General features: G+C 27.0%; 4 protein-coding genes across 10 annotated transcripts; 2 read left to right on the plus strand and 2 right to left on the minus strand.

Annotated features, from left to right (window-relative positions):
• The first annotated feature begins 67 nt into the window (after window positions 1–67).
• LOC105430925 (sodium-independent sulfate anion transporter) lies at window positions 68–5325 on the plus strand. 3 transcript variants are annotated; one of them, XM_011644732.3, is made up of 12 exons: window positions 68–256; window positions 367–574; window positions 872–1067; window positions 1377–1597; window positions 1668–1848; window positions 2252–2416; window positions 2575–2736; window positions 3145–3285; window positions 3380–3525; window positions 4022–4183; window positions 4294–4450; window positions 4591–5325. In XM_011644732.3, exons 2-12 carry the CDS (start codon window positions 371–373, stop codon window positions 4758–4760), a joined length of 1905 nt encoding a protein of 634 aa, XP_011643034.2. In that variant the 5' UTR covers window positions 68–256; window positions 367–370; the 3' UTR covers window positions 4761–5325. The 3 variants fall into 3 exon arrangements, with proteins under 3 accessions (XP_011643034.2, XP_011643035.2, XP_011643032.2); XM_011644733.2 differs by having other exon boundaries at window positions 68–574; window positions 843–1067; XM_011644730.2 differs by having other exon boundaries at window positions 68–574.
• A 1700-nt stretch (window positions 5326–7025) lies between these two features.
• LOC105430932 (putative RNA-binding protein CG14230) lies at window positions 7026–9479 on the plus strand. Of its 3 annotated transcripts, none has more exons than XM_011644758.3 (7): window positions 7026–7299; window positions 7382–7547; window positions 7638–7808; window positions 7874–8070; window positions 8141–8418; window positions 8513–8746; window positions 8822–9479. In XM_011644758.3, exons 2-7 carry the CDS (start codon window positions 7440–7442, stop codon window positions 8965–8967), a joined length of 1134 nt encoding a protein of 377 aa, XP_011643060.1. In that variant the 5' UTR covers window positions 7026–7299; window positions 7382–7439; the 3' UTR covers window positions 8968–9479. The 3 variants fall into 3 exon arrangements, with proteins under 3 accessions (XP_011643060.1, XP_011643059.1, XP_088927944.1); XM_089071818.1 differs by having other exon boundaries at window positions 7028–7299; window positions 8150–8418; XM_011644757.3 differs by having other exon boundaries at window positions 7026–7547.
• A 277-nt stretch (window positions 9480–9756) lies between these two features.
• Window positions 9757–12543, minus strand: LOC105430933 (farnesyl pyrophosphate synthase-like). 2 transcript variants are annotated; one of them, XM_011644760.3, is made up of 7 exons: window positions 12459–12543; window positions 12107–12272; window positions 11533–11673; window positions 11140–11343; window positions 10885–11049; window positions 10609–10821; window positions 9757–10286 (listed from the first exon to the last, which is right to left on the minus strand). In XM_011644760.3, exons 2-7 carry the CDS (start codon window positions 12248–12250, stop codon window positions 10092–10094), a joined length of 1062 nt encoding a protein of 353 aa, XP_011643062.2. In that variant the 5' UTR covers window positions 12251–12272; window positions 12459–12543; the 3' UTR covers window positions 9757–10091. The 2 variants fall into 2 exon arrangements, with proteins under 2 accessions (XP_011643062.2, XP_011643063.2); XM_011644761.3 differs by lacking the exon at window positions 11533–11673.
• Window positions 12544–13840: 1297 nt separating this feature from the next.
• Window positions 13841–18164, minus strand: LOC105430934 (farnesyl pyrophosphate synthase-like). Of its 2 annotated transcripts, XM_011644763.2 has the most exons (7): window positions 17402–18164; window positions 17039–17204; window positions 16377–16517; window positions 15953–16156; window positions 15685–15849; window positions 15412–15624; window positions 13841–15096 (listed from the first exon to the last, which is right to left on the minus strand). In XM_011644763.2, the coding sequence occupies exons 2-7, from the start codon at window positions 17180–17182 to the stop codon at window positions 14896–14898; spliced, it is 1068 nt and encodes a 355-aa protein (XP_011643065.2). In that variant the 5' UTR covers window positions 17183–17204; window positions 17402–18164; the 3' UTR covers window positions 13841–14895. The 2 variants fall into 2 exon arrangements, with proteins under 2 accessions (XP_011643065.2, XP_088927653.1); XM_089071527.1 differs by lacking the exon at window positions 17402–18164 and having other exon boundaries at window positions 17039–17395.
• Window positions 18165–18364: the final 200 nt, after the last annotated feature.

The following is an 18364-nucleotide window of genomic DNA, read 5'->3' on the forward strand; positions in this document are numbered from 1 at the left end:
AAAAGAAGAAGAAGCTGCGAGTCTTATCGCGAGAGAATTAGAGATAGAACGCAGTGGCTCCTCATTAATTCAGCTGGCAACTGTTATTAATTCTTTGTCAAGGCACCTGACGCTGTGTCCCTGTGAGCGTTTATCAAATTGTCAACAGCGCGCACGTTACAATTAATCGGCGCAATTATATAGGATTTCTTTGCAAGAGTTTTTACTTCATTTAGGAATAGATACAACACGAATGATAAGAGCTCGGCGGCCGACGGTAAGAGCGCCAGGAGATTCGGCATTTAAACACGTTCGTGATCGCGAGAGCAGAATATCGGAATACCCACGTCGGATATCATTAATTTCTCGCATTTTATCGCACGCAAGGAACATGTCTGATGAAGAGTGCTCGCCAATTCCGACCTCGGAACGGAAACCGCGTTTCAAAGTGGCGAAATACGTACCGGTTCTCGACTGGCTACCACGATACACCCGGTTTAAGGCCGTGTCTGACCTTATAGCGGGCATCACTCTAGGTCTGACTATGATTCCACAGAGTATGGCCTACGCAGCATTAGCCGAACTGACTCCTCAGGTATTACAACTCGTTTACTTAAGATTACGTGAATAAATGGATATTTATTTAACAATTAGAAACATATTATATAGCAAAAGAGAGTTTGGGAGTTTTTGTAAATAGATATTTTTTTAGATCTCCAAATCTGTGATGATTTTAAACTTCAAAGAATATGCTCCCGAATTCTATTATCTTTTTATATACGTGTCAAATCTTTTTAAGATATTTTTAGGTTTACTACTGTTTTATTTCTACATTAAGATACTATGTTTTTCTACATTTCTAGAGATATCACATTGTAAATAATATTTACAGTATGGCTTGTATTCTTGTTTCGTGGGTGGTTTCCTGTACATTATTTTCGGGACTATCAAGGAAGTCTCGATTGGTCCATCATCTTTAATGGCTCTCCTGACGTTACAATACACGCGGGACATGCCGCAAGATTTCGTAGTACTCTTCTGTTTTTTGGCAGGATGCATAGAACTATTAATGGGCGTGTTAAATTTAGGCTCGTATCTTAAAATTATCTAAAAAATCAATGTTCATTTCTATCAATACAGATATTCATATAATTTATATAATTCATATAATTTTTAATACAATTATAGATAACTATGATCTTTTTAATTTATTCTAAGAACTGAAAAAAGATAAAAAATAAGTTAAACTAAAATTAAAATTAGTCTATATTGGTAGAAATCGATATAAGTTTCAATTATCTTTACTCATTTTTTTGCCATGTTTTTCGTCGTTTTTTCCACTGTATAGTCATAATTATACGCCGATGTAGAATTGATAAATGTGATTATTCCCGCAGGGTTTATGATAAATTTTATATCGATCCCAGTTACTTCGGGTTTTATGTCGGCAGGATCGGTCATTATAATAATTGCTCAGCTGCAGGGTCTCCTGGGACTGAAATATAAGTCGGCGAATATCGCGGACAATCTGTACAAACTCTTTAAAAATATTAACAAGATTCGGTTGAGTGATTTTGCACTCGGGATTTTCAGCATTGTGTTTCTTCTAATCTTCAGAGTGAGTACCTAAAATTATAAATGATTAATTTGTAGCATTTGTAAAAATATTTCACAGACTTTGTCTTTAGAAACTGAAAGACATTGACTATCCTTGTATGAGGAACAAGAGAAATGTTACCAGAAATGCAATAATAAAAAAGCTACTTTGGTATTTTTCCATTGGTAGAAACGCTCTTGTCGTGCTCATAACAGCCACGATGGCTTATCAATTCGAAACAAGAACAGGATCCGTTCCATTTAAACTTTCAGGTATGAATCGTTTCATTTTGATCTCGATGTGGTAATTATTATTATTTTTATACAGCACAGATTTGTTATATTGCAGCAATGTTGCTGTAATATAGCTGCATAATTTATATTGTATTTATGCATTTGTCGATTAAATAAACGATATAATTTTTGAAAGTAATATCTACCTGCCACGAGATCGGGACAGAATAATTTACATTTGATATAGGTACTAAAGTTATTAAAAATAGATTATTTCTAGTGGCATTTTAATGTCGTTTTCTCATCAAAAAGTATCATATCATAAGTAAATAAGAATTTAATTAAGATAGTTACGTTAATTAAATTGATTTAAGAAAAATATTTGTTTCGTTATTTTTCGAATTACAGCGCATTACAAATCGTCAACATGTTAATCTTGCAGGAAAGATAGAAGGCGGTCTTCCCAAGATATCGTTACCGCCCTTTTCATCGCAAGTGGGAAATCAAACTTACACGTTTTTCGACATGTGCGCTCATTATGGATTAGGCCTGGGAATACTTCCTGTTATATCTGTTCTGGTGAACGTAGCGATAGCGAAAGCGTATGGTATCGATAATAATTTCAATCTCAAATCGGACAGCAGGGATCATCTTTACAATTAATATAATTTATAATTTAATAAAAACTCTTTATTATATTGTTTTGGATAATATACAATGCGGAATATTGTGGATAATCGAGACCGGATAATGATGTTCTTACAGCAATGGGCGTTGCCGTTAATGCGACGCAGGAGATGCTGACTCTTGGCCTCTGCAACATATTGGGCAGCTGCGTGTCTTCGATGCCAACCGCTGGTGCGTTCACCAGAAGCGCAATAGGCAGTGCTAGCGGTATACAAACACCTATGGCCGGTTTATATTCCGGTAATACATTTAATTCCATACAGCGCAAAACTTTTTTGCAGCTATATCGTAATATTGTTTATGCTACATAGGACATAACATAAATTTAAATTTTTTAATATTTTTACTCTCTTTTGTATACTAGGAGTGCGAAATGAGGTGCGTCATTGAGAAACAGAAATTATATTATATTTTATCATAATTTATTGTTACGCGATATATGTTCTAATCGTCTCGTGTATAATTAGATAAATTTCGTGTATAATTAGATAGATTTACGACTTTAATCTTTGTGTGACAGAGTGCTTTATGCATTCATTGAGATCACGTCACGTGAAAACGAGATCACGAAAATGAGACGTCACGTGTACGACGCATAAGCATACAAGAAAGAGGATGTAACAAAATGAATGACATTATGCCTTGCAGGAACTATGACCCTGCTGGCGCTGAGCTTTTTGACACCGTACTTTTATTACATTCCACGCGCAACGCTAGCCGCGGTGCTGATAACCGCCGTGTTGTTCATGATCGACCTGAAGATCATAAAATTGCTCTGGAAAGGAAACAGTCAGTATTGCGTGTATTACGTTTGTACACAGATTAACCGAAAGAAATGAGACGACAGGCTTACATAATATATGTTGTATAATCATTGCTGTAGAGATGGATGCTGTTGCGGTGATAGGGACCTTTGTACTCTCCGTTCTTATCGGCATCGAGATCGGTCTCCTTCTGGGTATCCTCTTCAATCTAATTCTTTTCATCCGACTGTCCGCGAGAGTAACGCTTCAAGTTGTCAAATGCAAAGTAAATGCTGTTTTTATAAGTTTATTCTTTGTACGGTGTTTTTTAAGATTGCTTTTCGATCGCAATATCTTTATAAGTAAAAAGCACAAAATATAAATATTTGTGATTCCTTATATCCAGCTTTCGAATTTAATTAATGAATCTAAAGATTATTTTATTTATTATTTTATTAATTGTCTTATATTTAAATGACTTTATTCATATTTTCTGTTAATAATAAAATTAATTAAATAAATAGTTAAGAAACTTGTCGATATACTTTATTGTAAGTCAGATATATAAATGGAAATTTTTTGGACACTTCGCGATTCTTCTGGACTAGTTTTCATTCTGAAAAACACTGTTCTATATTATAACTTTTTTTATTAATTAAAAAATTGATTAAATTTAATAAAATTGATATATTTATATAATAATTTATATATAATACATATGTAATAATATATGCATATATATTATGTTATATAAACTTTTAAAATTATTTACTCTTTTCCAGACTCATTTGGGAAATAGATACATAATGCTGAAGCCTGACGCCTGTCTTTATTATCCCGCAGTAACTTCCTTTTGCGATAAAATTATGAATGTAGCTAGAAATGATGTTCCGTTGATCGTGAACTGTGAAAGATTCACTAATCTTGATTACACTTCAATCAAGGTATCGGATAATAACTAGATAAAATCAATAAATTTTTATTCTTATTAATATGCAAATAATAATACTATTTTTTTCAAACTGTATATTTCGATATAATTTCGATATAACAGGGTATCGAAACGCTGTCAAAAACATTGAACCGCGAAAGAAATCGATTCTGGCTGTTGCATCTTAACTCCGACATTCTAGAAAGTTACCGTGTTCTCGCTGATGACGAGTACATTCGTCTGATCGAGAAAGAAGAGAGCATCGCAGATATCCTTTATGGTAACGTATGAAATATATTTTTGATAATAATGTTATAATAATTGATAATTAAGAGTTAAGTAGTAATTGTTATGAAAAAACCGAGATATAACGTAGATATATATTCGTAATATATATTTCTTTGTTTCCTTCTTTTTCAGACGATACATTATATAAAGAAGATTCAATTAACGCTAAGAAGAAATCAACGGAAATGGAAAAGCTGAATGTTAAAGACTTTTCATATTCAAATTCGCAACGGAAAGATTCTGAATCTAACGCCGAAGAAGTGATTTTAATGCCATTAAAGGAATACAAAATACAAGAATAACTATCGATTTTATCTCTATTTAATTTAGCCTGTAATTTAAAAAATTTACAAATATAAATAATTGTAATTATCCAAACTAATAAGAGAGAAAATCACGATTTCAAAACAAAGGTAGTTAAATTTCGAATGAATTATTAAAACTGTTTATGATTTACAGGCGAAAATTCCATTGTATTGTTCCCAATAGATTTTATTTGTTCCCAAATATTTATATAAAAAAATTTATGTCAAGTAAAAAAACACCGAGCGCATTTATTAGTATAATATACAATTTATATACTCGGATATGTACAATTTATATAATCGGATAATTGTTAAAAAAATAAAATGTGGGAAAATATTTTTATAATTAAAATAATGGTAGATATAAAGTTAATAAAGCTATTAATTAAGCTGTACAAAATATATTTACAAAATTTACATGTGTTGTACAAAATAATATTATATATATAATATTAAATAATATTAATAACTATACATGTATATGTATAATATGTACAATTTTTTGGATATATCTTTCTTCTTTAATAAATGTATTTGCATTTATAAAAAATTTAATATTAAATATATTTATATTTAATATTAAATAGAAATTAAATTTAATGCGACAACATTTATTTCGTTTTTTAATTAATATTTTCTAGTTTCTAACATTATGTCCTAATATGATAATTTTATTTCTATAATTTGTAAATATTTTTAAATTACATAAATACATAAATACATTAAATACATTAAAAAAATTAAATACATTTAAATACAACATTTAAATACATTTAAAAAAATAAAGTGCTTTAAAAAAATGAAGTATTGTATTTTTGTTTTTTCTCTCCAAATAAATAAGTAAAAAAGCTACGGTTTAATAATTTAATAAATATATCTATATTGTTCTTTATGTTCTCATTTGAAATTTTTTTATACTCTTCCATTTCTTTCAGAAAGATGTCATAATTCTGTGACACAGACGGATGGGCATACGAGTTTCTTAGTTAAAACTTGTATGCTTCTATTCATTAATTGCGAATTTAATCTTTCGTTTTTCATTTTTTCTTTTACGGTGTTCCATTTCTGTCTGTCTTTTGGTGTCATGAATTGTTCGTATAATTCCACATCTTTAAAGGTTTTTATATTTCTTTTAAAATCCTCCGGAAAAAGTTGTCGACAGAACGTATGTTTTACTATATCAATATATTTTTGAACAATTAATGCATAATTAGATCGCATTATTCGTTTAATTTTTTTTTCTCTATTGTTACATATTTAGAATTTTTATTGTTCAAAGAGTATAATTTTGTGATGTAATTTTGTAAGTTTGTTGAAATTATATTTCGTATAAAGGAAATGTATTTCATGGTTATTGTAAATAAAAAATTTATAATTTATTTATAAATTTAATCACTATAATTGAAGACACACATTTAACATTGTACATTTAACAATATAGCGTTATATATCAAGCCATTGTGGAAAAATTTTTATTTATTTGTAAATCTTTTACAATGAAATATTAATAAGAGACAATTTTAAATTTCAGCTTTACATCAAAAAATACATTAGCGCGTCGGGACATTGTCGTAATTTTTAATTTTCATAATTATTTGATGATTACTTTTCGGGACTTTGCATGCTATCGAAAAATAATACTTTTGGCGCCATCCGTCGGCTGCTTTGGGAACTTCTTACATATACAAATTTATAGAAACAATATACAAATATTATAGAAATATTATAGAAATAAAGAAATTATTACTGAGTGATTTTGTTGATCGTGAATATTAAATGACAAATACTTTAAATTAATCACATTTAATTCTTGCTAAACAATTATAAAAACAAGTAATATTGAATCAAATAACTGAGGGATAAAAGTAAATATGATAGCACAATTACCACTTTGCAAACAAGCAGATCGAGAATTGTCCGTGACGAAAAAAGGATTGCAGATATAATGTGTCTATAGAGTTCTGATTTTGTGACATTATACGCTTTGACTGATTTTTCTTTGTAATAATGAAACGCTAAAGGGGAACACATTGTGCAAATTCAATTTCTTCAAGTCAAAAAAAGATTTCAGCAAACCAAAGGCGTTTTCCTTTAAGCATGATATATTATCGTAGTATGCATCGTCTTATCGAAACTCATAGCTCTGTTTGGAACTTCCTTTTAAATCGTGAGTATTATGAATCATTATTTATGTTACTGCATACTTATATTTCGCGCGCACATCATTCATGATACGCATGCACATGTGGCTACAGCGCATGCGCGTGTGGTCACGAAGTATACTTATGTCGCTACGTTTCGTTGGTATGACAGATTTCTTAACCTAAATAATCGTCAACTTTAATGATGATAGGGAAAATAATTTAGAAACGTGAATCATCAGAGAAGAAAGAGGACCTGTGTCATATAACCCAGGGGAGATTGAAGACACATAGCTGGAGAAAAGATTCAGCGCTCTTCATCCGGAGGGAAACAATAAAAAAAAAAGAAAAAAAATGATCAATAATCTTTAATGATCGATATCTCGCTTTACGGGGTAGAGCGACGCTTATTTCTGCCGGATTCTTTCGTTTCATGCAAAAACGCGTCGAATGAATTTAATTTTATTCATATTTTAGGTGAGGAGTCTAAACTGTATAATCACTCTCTTTTTTTTGAATTATAATAGCTTTAGAAATGAATGTAATTACTGAATCTGAAAAGAAACGCTTGCAATCCTTAAAGGAAAAGGAACAAGCGTTTAAAGCGAAGAAACAACTTATACAACAAGCATTAAGAAATTTGGTAAGTTTACTGCGTTATATTGTTTTTTAATGATAATTTATATATGTCTGAGAGATATATTCCTTATTTATACAAATATCATTTTTGCAGGATAATACGACGAATAATAAGAAAATTATATTTGATGATGATTTTTGTGAGCAACAACAACAAAGTTCAAATTTAAAAAGAAAAAAGACAGATTTATTTGATAGTGATGATAATGATGAAAAGGATTGTCTGTGGAACGAAGATGAGTTTAATGCCAACAAAAAGAAAAAGGCAAGCATTTGATATTTTTCTAATATTTATTTTTTTTGATAATACTAATATAGTTTATTTTATAGATGACTCTTGGCAATGACGCACGATTTACTCTAGATGATCGTTTTGTGGAAGACAATTGTCAGACTGAAGAAACTGAAGCTATTGAAAATAGCAATGAATGTGATTTGCAGAAAGAGAAGGAAAAGCAATTGGATATTTTAGAAGGTATTTTAGGAACACCACTTATAGTGAAAAGCCAAGAAAACAAAACCACTAAGTAAGAATAAAAAGATCCAGAAAAAATAAAAATAATAAAACCATTATCTTATATATATTTAATGACTAAGTATTTGCAGGAAAGGATTGATGATACGATATGATCCAACTGAAAATGGACATTGCGAATATGAGGTAAAACCTACTGCACAACCGAAAACTAAGGATAAAAATGCCAAAAAGAAGAAACATGATAAATCTGCGCTAGAAATTGAAGAATCTGCACTTCCAGAACCAGAAATATCGAAGGATATTTATTATACTGTATCGGATACCTTGACAGAAAGCTTGAAACAAAAAGGAGAATTTAGTTTGTTAAAAACACATGGGAAGAAAGAAAATGATATAGGTATTTATTTTATATTATAAAATATTTTATATTTTAATTCTATTTTAGTATCTAGTATCTTTAGTATCTCTTTTTAATCTATTTATATTTCTAGAAAATCTTAAAGATCATGTCACGTCTACAGTGGAAAATGACATTCAAAGATTTAAATTTAATTTTAATGGAAATAATGCATTTAAATATGATTCATCTAATGATGAAGATACACATGAAATACCAGATATAGATAATCAAATGATAGATGAAGCTAAAAAAGATATTCATCAAAATAGCCTGTTTGGTTATAAAGATACTCTATTTTTTGACACTGATGATGTACGATTTAATGGTACATATATTAATAAATTATGAATTAGAATATTATATGCTGAGTATGTTGCAAATAACAAAAATATATTTTCAGAGGCTGTAAAATTCTTCAGTACAAGTTCTACTTCAAATGATCAGTTCAATAATTTAAGACGCGAGCTGAAAACGATCGTACGTACAAAGATTCGTAATAATGAAAGGAAAAATCAGCGAAAAAGAAAAATAAAAAAATTTCATTAATAAATATTTTTCTATCGTTTTTGAATGTTACATTTATAAAAATTTAATAAATGTAAAATTTTTGAATGTTACATTTATAAAAATTTAATAAATGTAAAATTTTAATCCATACTAATATTATTTTAAATGAATAATAAAATTTCTATTATTTATGTTCTATTATTAATTATTTCACAAATTTTTAATAAATTTGTTAAAAGCGTAATCACTTCGTATAAAAATCATTGTTACGAAAACTTATGCGTATAAAAATATGTTGTAACAATTATAAATTTTTCACGAATGATAATATTTTTATGAATTTTTATGAAATGTAAAACTTTTTATATAGAAAAGAATTAATACAGCAAAGATATAAAAGTATTATCAAATTTTTTATTTTTTTTTTAATCACACTAGAAAATCTTCCATTATTATATATTATAAGCATGTATTAATGCTAAAACACGAATTTTCTTTCCCTTTGGAACATTGTATTCTAATGTCTGTATAATAAAAGATACATCCATTTATATATTCTTTAAAATTTATTTTGATTTGTCGCATCACATTTTCTTTCATCATTAATTTTTCATAGTAAAATAATCGAGGTTTTTTTTTTAATAAAATCAATTATAATATTCTTACTAGTTCTAATTATTTATATATATATTTTTTTGTATATTCTAAAAATTCATGACTTATTTCTAAATTTGCGATACGTTGTTATTGATAGAGTTGGATAAGTAAATTTTTTTTTTAATTTGATTAGATTTAAAAATTATGATCTATAAAATTAATTCATTGTCATTGTTTTTTATTTATATTTTATTTATTGTCAAAAATTGCATGACAAGAACATTAAAAAAAAAGAACTTTCTTAAAATTACGTTAAATCTAAATTAGTTTCCACATGTTTAAACATAATAAGTGACTTATTATTATATTTAATAATTATATAAAGAATTTTTATAAAAATTGTCTAATTGTTGCATTTATATCTTTTTATAGCTAAGGATAATACCATTTCTTAACAAAAATTATATACTGGTAAAAAATAACAATATTAAATATTTAAAAAAATTTTTAATGTTTTTATAATTAAAATAAAGTAACCAGTATGAGCACTCAGCAATGAGATACCTTTATGACTTTCTATGATAAATTCCCTCTAATAAATCTAAGAAAAGACTACGTCCGTATGATATCTGCTGTATACGAGTAATTAATAAATTGTATTCTTGTTCTTCGTATGTTAAATAAATATTCGGCAGATTCATATCAGTGAAGAGCTGTTTCACGCGTCTTGTTTTCTCCGGATCCGAAAATCCGTAACATTCCTGCGTGATAACAGAAAAGAGAAAAAAGAAAAACAGAATTAACATAACATCATTTTAAATCTCCCGATATCACAACAGAGAAATTACATGCTAAAATGTCATTCAAAATATATTTAATGAAATTATTTGTCATTAAAATTCACATTCGCAATCGATACAACAGATTCGTAAAGAACATAAGGAACAAATTCCCTTTTGAACCAATAATTGAAAAATAATCAAATATAGTCTCATGTGTTTTCTCGCTCCTGATAATTCAAGATAGTAACGATAAACAAATAGGAGCTATAATGAAAGAATATATTTAATAAACGATACTCACTCTTAAAATTTTACGTTGCTCTGTAGTAGCGCGATCGAGAGCTGTGACAACTAGCCACGTACATTTTCCTTCTTGTATATCAGTATTATCTTTGCCAAAGGCCTCGGAATCTCCATAGCAAGCCAGATAATCATCTTGAACTTGGAACAAACGTCCCATGTCTAACAAGATGTGTTTCGTTTGCCTGAACATTTCAGGATCTTTTAGTCCTACCTGCATCAAATATCATGTTGTAGTGCGCGCGATACAAGTTATAAAAAAAAAAACTGAACTTACTAAGTGCATTGCTGCGGTTATTGGCAAATAACATGTACAATACGCTGTTTTGTGCTCGGCAATGGAATTATATCGATCCATTGTAAACAAATGTACATTGAGCTTTTTACCGAGATTGCTGGAACACAGATCTATGCACTGTCCCATTGTCGCCTTATAGATGACCTGCCAAAATGCTTTTATAAACAATTGTTCAGTTAAAAAATGCTAACATTTACATTTATGAAAAATCAAAAAGAAGATATCTGCACTTACATCGTGGAATGTTTCTAATAAATCAATGTAACATTCTTTTTTGTTGAAATGTTTCCGAATTATATAAAACAGAGCTTGCTCTAACATTAGACCATCAGAAATAGCCATTAATCCTACGTCACAGCGTCGATACCAACAAGGTTGTCCTCGACGGAATAACGATTGATCTTGTATGTCATCAAGTATGAGCTCGGCAGCTTGCAACTGTATAGAAGTAAATATCTTAATTATAATGTAATTTTTGATAATTTTAATTTAAATAGATGGTTACATACAATACACTATCACTATTTTCGATAGACGCCATTAACTAAGATGTTACATATTGCGTTTGAATAACTAGAATTACTTCATGCAAATGTATTAATTTATATATCGGATAAAGTTATGTACCAGTTCTATGCACCACGCTAAAATCCGTACTAAACGAAGGTTATCTTCCGTAAGTTGATTACGTGATGCCAATGATTTGTAAGCATAAATTAATGCTAAACTACGAACTTTTTTTCCGTTTGGGACATTATATTGCAAAAGCTGTAAAAATCCGAAATACAGTAACACAAGTTTGTATATCTATTTGAATGTATGCCAATCTGTATATTTTATATTTCGCTATTATTTTTTTATTTATACATTTTTTTATATGTTAATAAAATACTTGTTTTATTTCTTTTATTATAGTCTTTAATGTGTTAGTCAAATACTCAAAATTTTCTTTTTTCTACAATCTCTTATTAGTTTTAATTATTTATATGCTTTCTAATTTTAAAAATTCGATAATGCCTTATCTGTTTAAATTTATACAACATTGTAATAAGAGAATTTTCTTAGAAACTTTTATATTCGTAAACATGTGTCAAAGAATTTTTATTATTTTCTAACTATTTTGAAGAAATTAATTTTAATATTAAATTTTAATTATATCATTTTTAAATACCGTTTGATATTTTAATTAATGAATACTTACTTTTTTCACCCATATAGTAAAATCTGGAATGTTTAAGTCAATCGATTCTGTAATATCACGGACAATACTTGGCCACAGTATCATCATCTTCTGAATTTCTTCATTATCTGTCACCCACATCGTTTCGGTCACGGAATTAGCCATGTGTAAGTTACGATATAATACTCTAAAATGTAACAAACATTAAATAATAAATATAATAAGTAATAATTTATGTAATGTTATAAATAAAATTTTAATATTGCAATAAATCACAAATAATTTAATAATAAATAACGACAAAAAATGTTATTAACTTGACATTTATGATATCATTAAATTTAAAATAAAATTTCTAAGTTTTATATCTTACTGATTTTGATCAGAATTTCTTCAGAAGATGACGAAGAGTAGACAAAGAGAGAAAACTGAAAATAAAAGTTTATTCTTTGCTTCGACATATATACCCGCTGCATCGAATAACAATGCATATGTATACTCTTTTTACAACAAAATGTATATGTATGTTGTTATTGACAGAGTTAGGTAAGTAAGATTTGATTGCATTAATATTAATAGCTCATAAAATTAATTCATAGTCAGTTATGTCAAAAATTGTACTAAAAGAAAATTTAACGTAAAACTTACTTAAAGTTACTTTAAATCTATATTAGCTTTCACATGATTAATCAGACTTATTATTATATTTAATAATGATATAAAGAACTTTTATAAAAATTGCATAATCATTGCGTAATTTATTTTTCTAGATAGAGATAATATGTTTCTTGACAAAAATTATATATTAAGCATTTTTTTTATATGTAATGTAATATCTTTCATAAAAGATAATTTACACATATTGATAAGAATATTAAATATTTTAGAAATTTTTTATTATATATATATATTTTATAATTAATTTGGACTCTACGTAATAACGATCTATTTTGCACATTGTCAATCATGAGTATAAAAGCATGCAATTGTTTAAAAGTAAATATTATTATTATAATGTGTTATAATTTTTTGTACATAATTTTTTAATCTAAATAACTTATCACAATATATTTTGTATAATTTAAATAGATATAATAATTTGAAATGTTTGTTATGTTTCAATAACTTGGATTAGTGAGAAGATATTAATATTAAATAATTAAAGTTAATTAAAGTAAAATTAATTAAAGTTACGTAGTATTCCAAATACCATTCTAAAATTCGTGTTAGACGAATATTTTCTCGTGAATTGATTACTTGGTGCCAAGAATTTATAAGCATGATAAAACGTGACTTTGCTTTCTTCTTGAAACATTGTATTATAATAGTTGTACAACACGATTAGTTTATGTACATTAGTACATTATGTACATTAGTGTATATACATATATTTATTCAAATTTACAGCTTTTTGATATTTTTTTTATCATTGTAAATTTTTCATCAGTTAACAAAGACACAAAAGATTCCTTTATTTTATAAGATTTTCTTAGTTTTATTTATTTATGTTCTTTCCTCCTAAGTAAGTTGAAATTTCCATAATAATTCATTTTTTACACATTTTTACATTAGTATCATAAGTAAAATTTAATTTTAATTTTATATTTTATTTTAAAATTTTGTATTTATATATTTATACATATGTAGTTATAATTTTTATATATAATTATAATTTTAAATAATCGTATTACAAAATCTTAAATTATATTATTTTTCATTCTATAAAAATTTAATAATATGATGATTGAATTATGACCGAGTTTTGATTCTATTATCTTATTCTACTTTGTTGTATAATATTTCATGAATTATTTATTTTTTTCCTACTCCATTAATAACATTTGGATTGTTTAAGCGACTTTCCGTCGTTTCCATGACATCATGAATAACATCTGATCACACTCATAATCTCCTGTCTTTCTTTCCTGCTTATTTCAGACATAGTTGAGTTATTGATTATAAATCAAATTTAAAGTTTTTACGAATTATTATAAAATATAAAAATAAGCAAGAAACAATAGCGATTTTGTCTTACAAATAAAATTTTGATATTGTGTAAATTACGAAACAACAATGGAAAAACTGATGTTTTTCATTTATATTTATATTTATATTTTTGATTTTGATATTGTTTTATTAGTCACTTTATTTTCTGTACTTCACTGAATTTGATGAGACCTTTTTCAGAAAAGAAGATTCAAAAACAAAACAGAACTTAAAAACAAAACTTTTCTTCAGTGTTTTATTTTTAAAATATTGCATACAATACATGTATATATATTCATCTTACAGACTAAAGCTGGTATTACATTTGTCGTACAATAAATTTTTCAAGCGTCTTGATTGATTGCTGGATAAAAAGTTTTTAAAGACTCGAAAATTTCTTTATTCTTTATTCAGTCAATACGTCTGAAAAATTTGTCATATGACGCATGTAATAGCACCCTAAAACGATAAAAATGACAAATCATTGACAATTCACGTAGGTGTTATGTAACTTTCAAAAAAATTTTTATGTAATTTTTAAAAATTAAGTAAATTTAAAAAATTCTGTATATATATATATATATATAAAACATAATTCGTTCTTATAGATAAAATTAATTATCTTTTGATAAACATTTTTATTAAATATCCTAATTAAAAAAAAATTTTATTGAATAAGAAATTTAACAATATTTCATACATTATCTGTGTAGCAGAGACAGATGCATCTGTCTATTTACATGCAAAGTGCATCAAACAATTGAAGTTACTGAACAATTCAACCACAATTATGATCAGTATAAGCACTCAACATTGAAATGCTCTTATGATTTTCTATGGTAAATTCCCTCTAATAAATCTAAGAAAAGACTACGTGGAAGACCACATGATATCTCCTGTATACGAGTAATTAATAAATTGTATTCTTGTTCTTCGTATGTTAAATAAATGTTCGGCAGATTCATATCAGTGAAAAGTTGTTTCACGCATTTTGTTTTCTCCGGATCCGAAAATCCATAACATTCCTGCGATAACAGAAAAGAGAAAAAAGAAAAACAGAATTAACATAACAGCATTTTAAATCACCCGATATCACAACAGAGAAATTACATGATAAAATGTCTTCCAAGATATATTTAAAAGATTATTTTTTTATTAAAATTAACATTGCAATCAGTACAACAGATTTGTAAAGTACAACGCAAATTTCCTTTTTAAATCAATAAATAGTCAAATATATAGTCTCATATGTATGTTTTCTGGTTCCCGACAATTCAAAATAGTAACGAAAAATAAGCAGGAGCTATAATGAAAAAATATATTTAATAAACGATACTCACTCTTAAAATTTTACGCTGCTCTGGAGTAGCGCGATCGAGAGCTGTGACAACTAGCCACGTACATTTTCCTTCTTGTATATCAGTATTATCTTTGCCAAAGGCCTCGTAATGTCCGTAGCAAGCCAGATAATCATCTTGAGCTTGAAACAAACGTCCCATGTCTAACAAGATCTGTTTCGTTTGTCTGAACATCTCAGGGTCTTTTATTCCTACCTGCATCAAATCATCATCATGTAGTGCGTGCGATACAAGTCATAAAAAAACTGAACTTACTAAGTGCATTGCTGCGGTTACTGGCAAATAACATGTATAATACGCTGTTTTGCGCTCGGCCATGGAATTGTATCGATCCAACGTAAAGAAATCTACATTGGGCTTTTTATCGAAATTGCTGGAAAGCAAATCTAAGCACTGTCCCATTAATGTCTTATACGTGACCTGCCGAAATGCTGTTATAAATAATGGTTTAATTAAAAAATGAAGAAATAGCTAGCTAGTATTTATATTTATGTAGGATCAAAAGGAAGATATCTTCACTCACATCATGAAATGTTTCTATTATATTAATGTAACATTCTTTTGTATTGAAATATTTTCGAATTATATAAAACATAGCTTGCTCTAATATTATTCCATCATTAATCGCTATTAATCCTACGTCGTTGTGTCGATACCAACAAGGTTGGCCTCGACGGAATAACGATCGATCTTCTATATCGTCAAGTATGAGCAGATAAGTTTGTAACTGTAAAAAAAATAACTATAAAAGTAAAAATCTTAATTATATATGTATAATGATTTATATGTATAATGATTTTAATTTAAATAGGTGATTACACACAATACACCATCACTATACACTATCATTTATTTTTGATAAATGCTATTAAATACATCCTGTGTTTGAATAATTTGAATTAATTTATGCAAATGAATTAATTTATATGAGGATTATAGTTATGTACCAATTCTATGCACCACGCTAAAATCCGTACCAAACGAATGTTATCTTCCGTAAGTTGATCATCAGATGCTAATAATTTGTAAGCATAAATTAATGCTAAACTACGAATTTTTTTTCCGTTTGGGACATTATACTGCAAAACCTATAAGAATCCGAAACACAGAAACATGAGTTTATATATTCATTTATATGTATGTCAATCTGCATATTTTGTTATAATTTTTTTCATTACAATTGTTTATATGTTAATAAAATAGTTTATTATTATAGTTTTTTTATTATTTTATTTAGTATTTTTATTTAGTGTTTAATATGTTAGTAAAAGTTTTCTTTTTTTTCTTTAAACTCTTACTAGTTGTATTTATTTATATAATTTCCTTTTATATATTTATTATTTATATTTTAAAAAATCGATGGTGTTTTAATTCTATAAAGTTATGCAACATTGTCATAAGAAATTTTTTTTAGAGAAATTCAACTTTTATATTTGTAAATATATCACATTTTTAATATATTCATCATTTAATATATTCATCATTTTTAATATATTTCTGTATTTTCTAACTATTCTGAAGGAAATAACTTTAAGATCAAATTTTAACACATTGTTTTTAATTATTGTTTGCTATTTTCACCAACAAGTTATTTACTTTACTTATTTACTTTTTTCATCCATATAGTAACATCCGGAATGTCTAAGTCGATCGATTCCGTAATATCACAGACAATACTCGGCCACAATTCCATCATCTTCAGAATTTCTTTATTATCTGTTACCCATATTGCTTCGGTTACGGAATTAGCCATTTGCAAGTTACAATATAATACTCTAAAATGTAACAAACATTAGATAATGTATGATAAGTAATAATAATAGTAGTAAGTATTAATAATTTATGTAATTTCATAAAACTTTAATATTGCAATAAATCACAGATCAATAATTTAATAATAAATAGCGACAAAAAGATGTTGTTAACTGGACATTTTTGATATCATTAAGTGTTTCTAAATTTTATATCTCACTGATTTGATTAGAAGAAGAACTTCTTCAGAAGAATAGTAGATCAAAAACTGAAAGTAAAAGTTTATTCTTTGCTTCAATATATATATACTGCTGCGTTGAATAACAATGCATATGTATACTCTTTTTATAACAAAGTGTGTTACGTTGTTATTGACAGAGGGTAAATAAATTTTTTTTTAAGAAAATTTGATTGCATTAATATTAATAGCCTATAAAATTAACTTAATCAATTAAAAAATTGCACGAAAAGAAAATTTAACGTAAAATTTATTTAAAGTTAAATCTGTATTAACTTCCACATGATTAATCAATGATTTATTATTATATTTAATAATGATAATGATATAAAAAACTTTTATAAAAATTGCTTAATCATTGCATAGTTTCTTTTTATAGTTAAAGATAATATATGTTTCTTGACAAAAATTAAATATTAAATATTTTTTTATATATAATACAATATTATTCACAAAACATAATTTATTACATATATTAATAAAAAATAAAAATACTAAATAATTTAAAAATTTTTTATGGTTTTGTAAATAAAGTAAAATATTATTTTTATAAATTATTAATTATTTCTACGCCTTTAATAACATATGAATTTTTTAGATGACTTTCAGTCGCTTCCATGACATCATGAACAATGTTTCACACTGTCATAATCTCTTGTCTTTCTTTCTTGCTTATTTCAGACATAGCTGAGTTAGTGATTATAAATCAAATTTAAAATTTTCACGAAAATTATAAAATATAGGAGTAAGCAAGTAACAATATTGATTTTGTCTTTACGAATAAAATTTTGATACTGTATAAATTGCGAAACAACAATGGAATAACAAATGATAAAAACTGACGATTTTCGTATTTATATTTATATGTTTCATTTTGGTATTGTTTAATTAGTCACTTTATTTTCTGTATTTTAATTTGATAAGAGCTTTTTCGGAGAAGGGAAA

The sequence above is a fragment of the Pogonomyrmex barbatus genome, unplaced genomic scaffold (assembly GCF_055798465.1).
Source record: "Pogonomyrmex barbatus isolate J1 unplaced genomic scaffold, ASM5579846v1 scaffold12, whole genome shotgun sequence".
Classification (NCBI taxonomy): Eukaryota; Metazoa; Arthropoda; class Insecta; order Hymenoptera; family Formicidae; genus Pogonomyrmex; species Pogonomyrmex barbatus.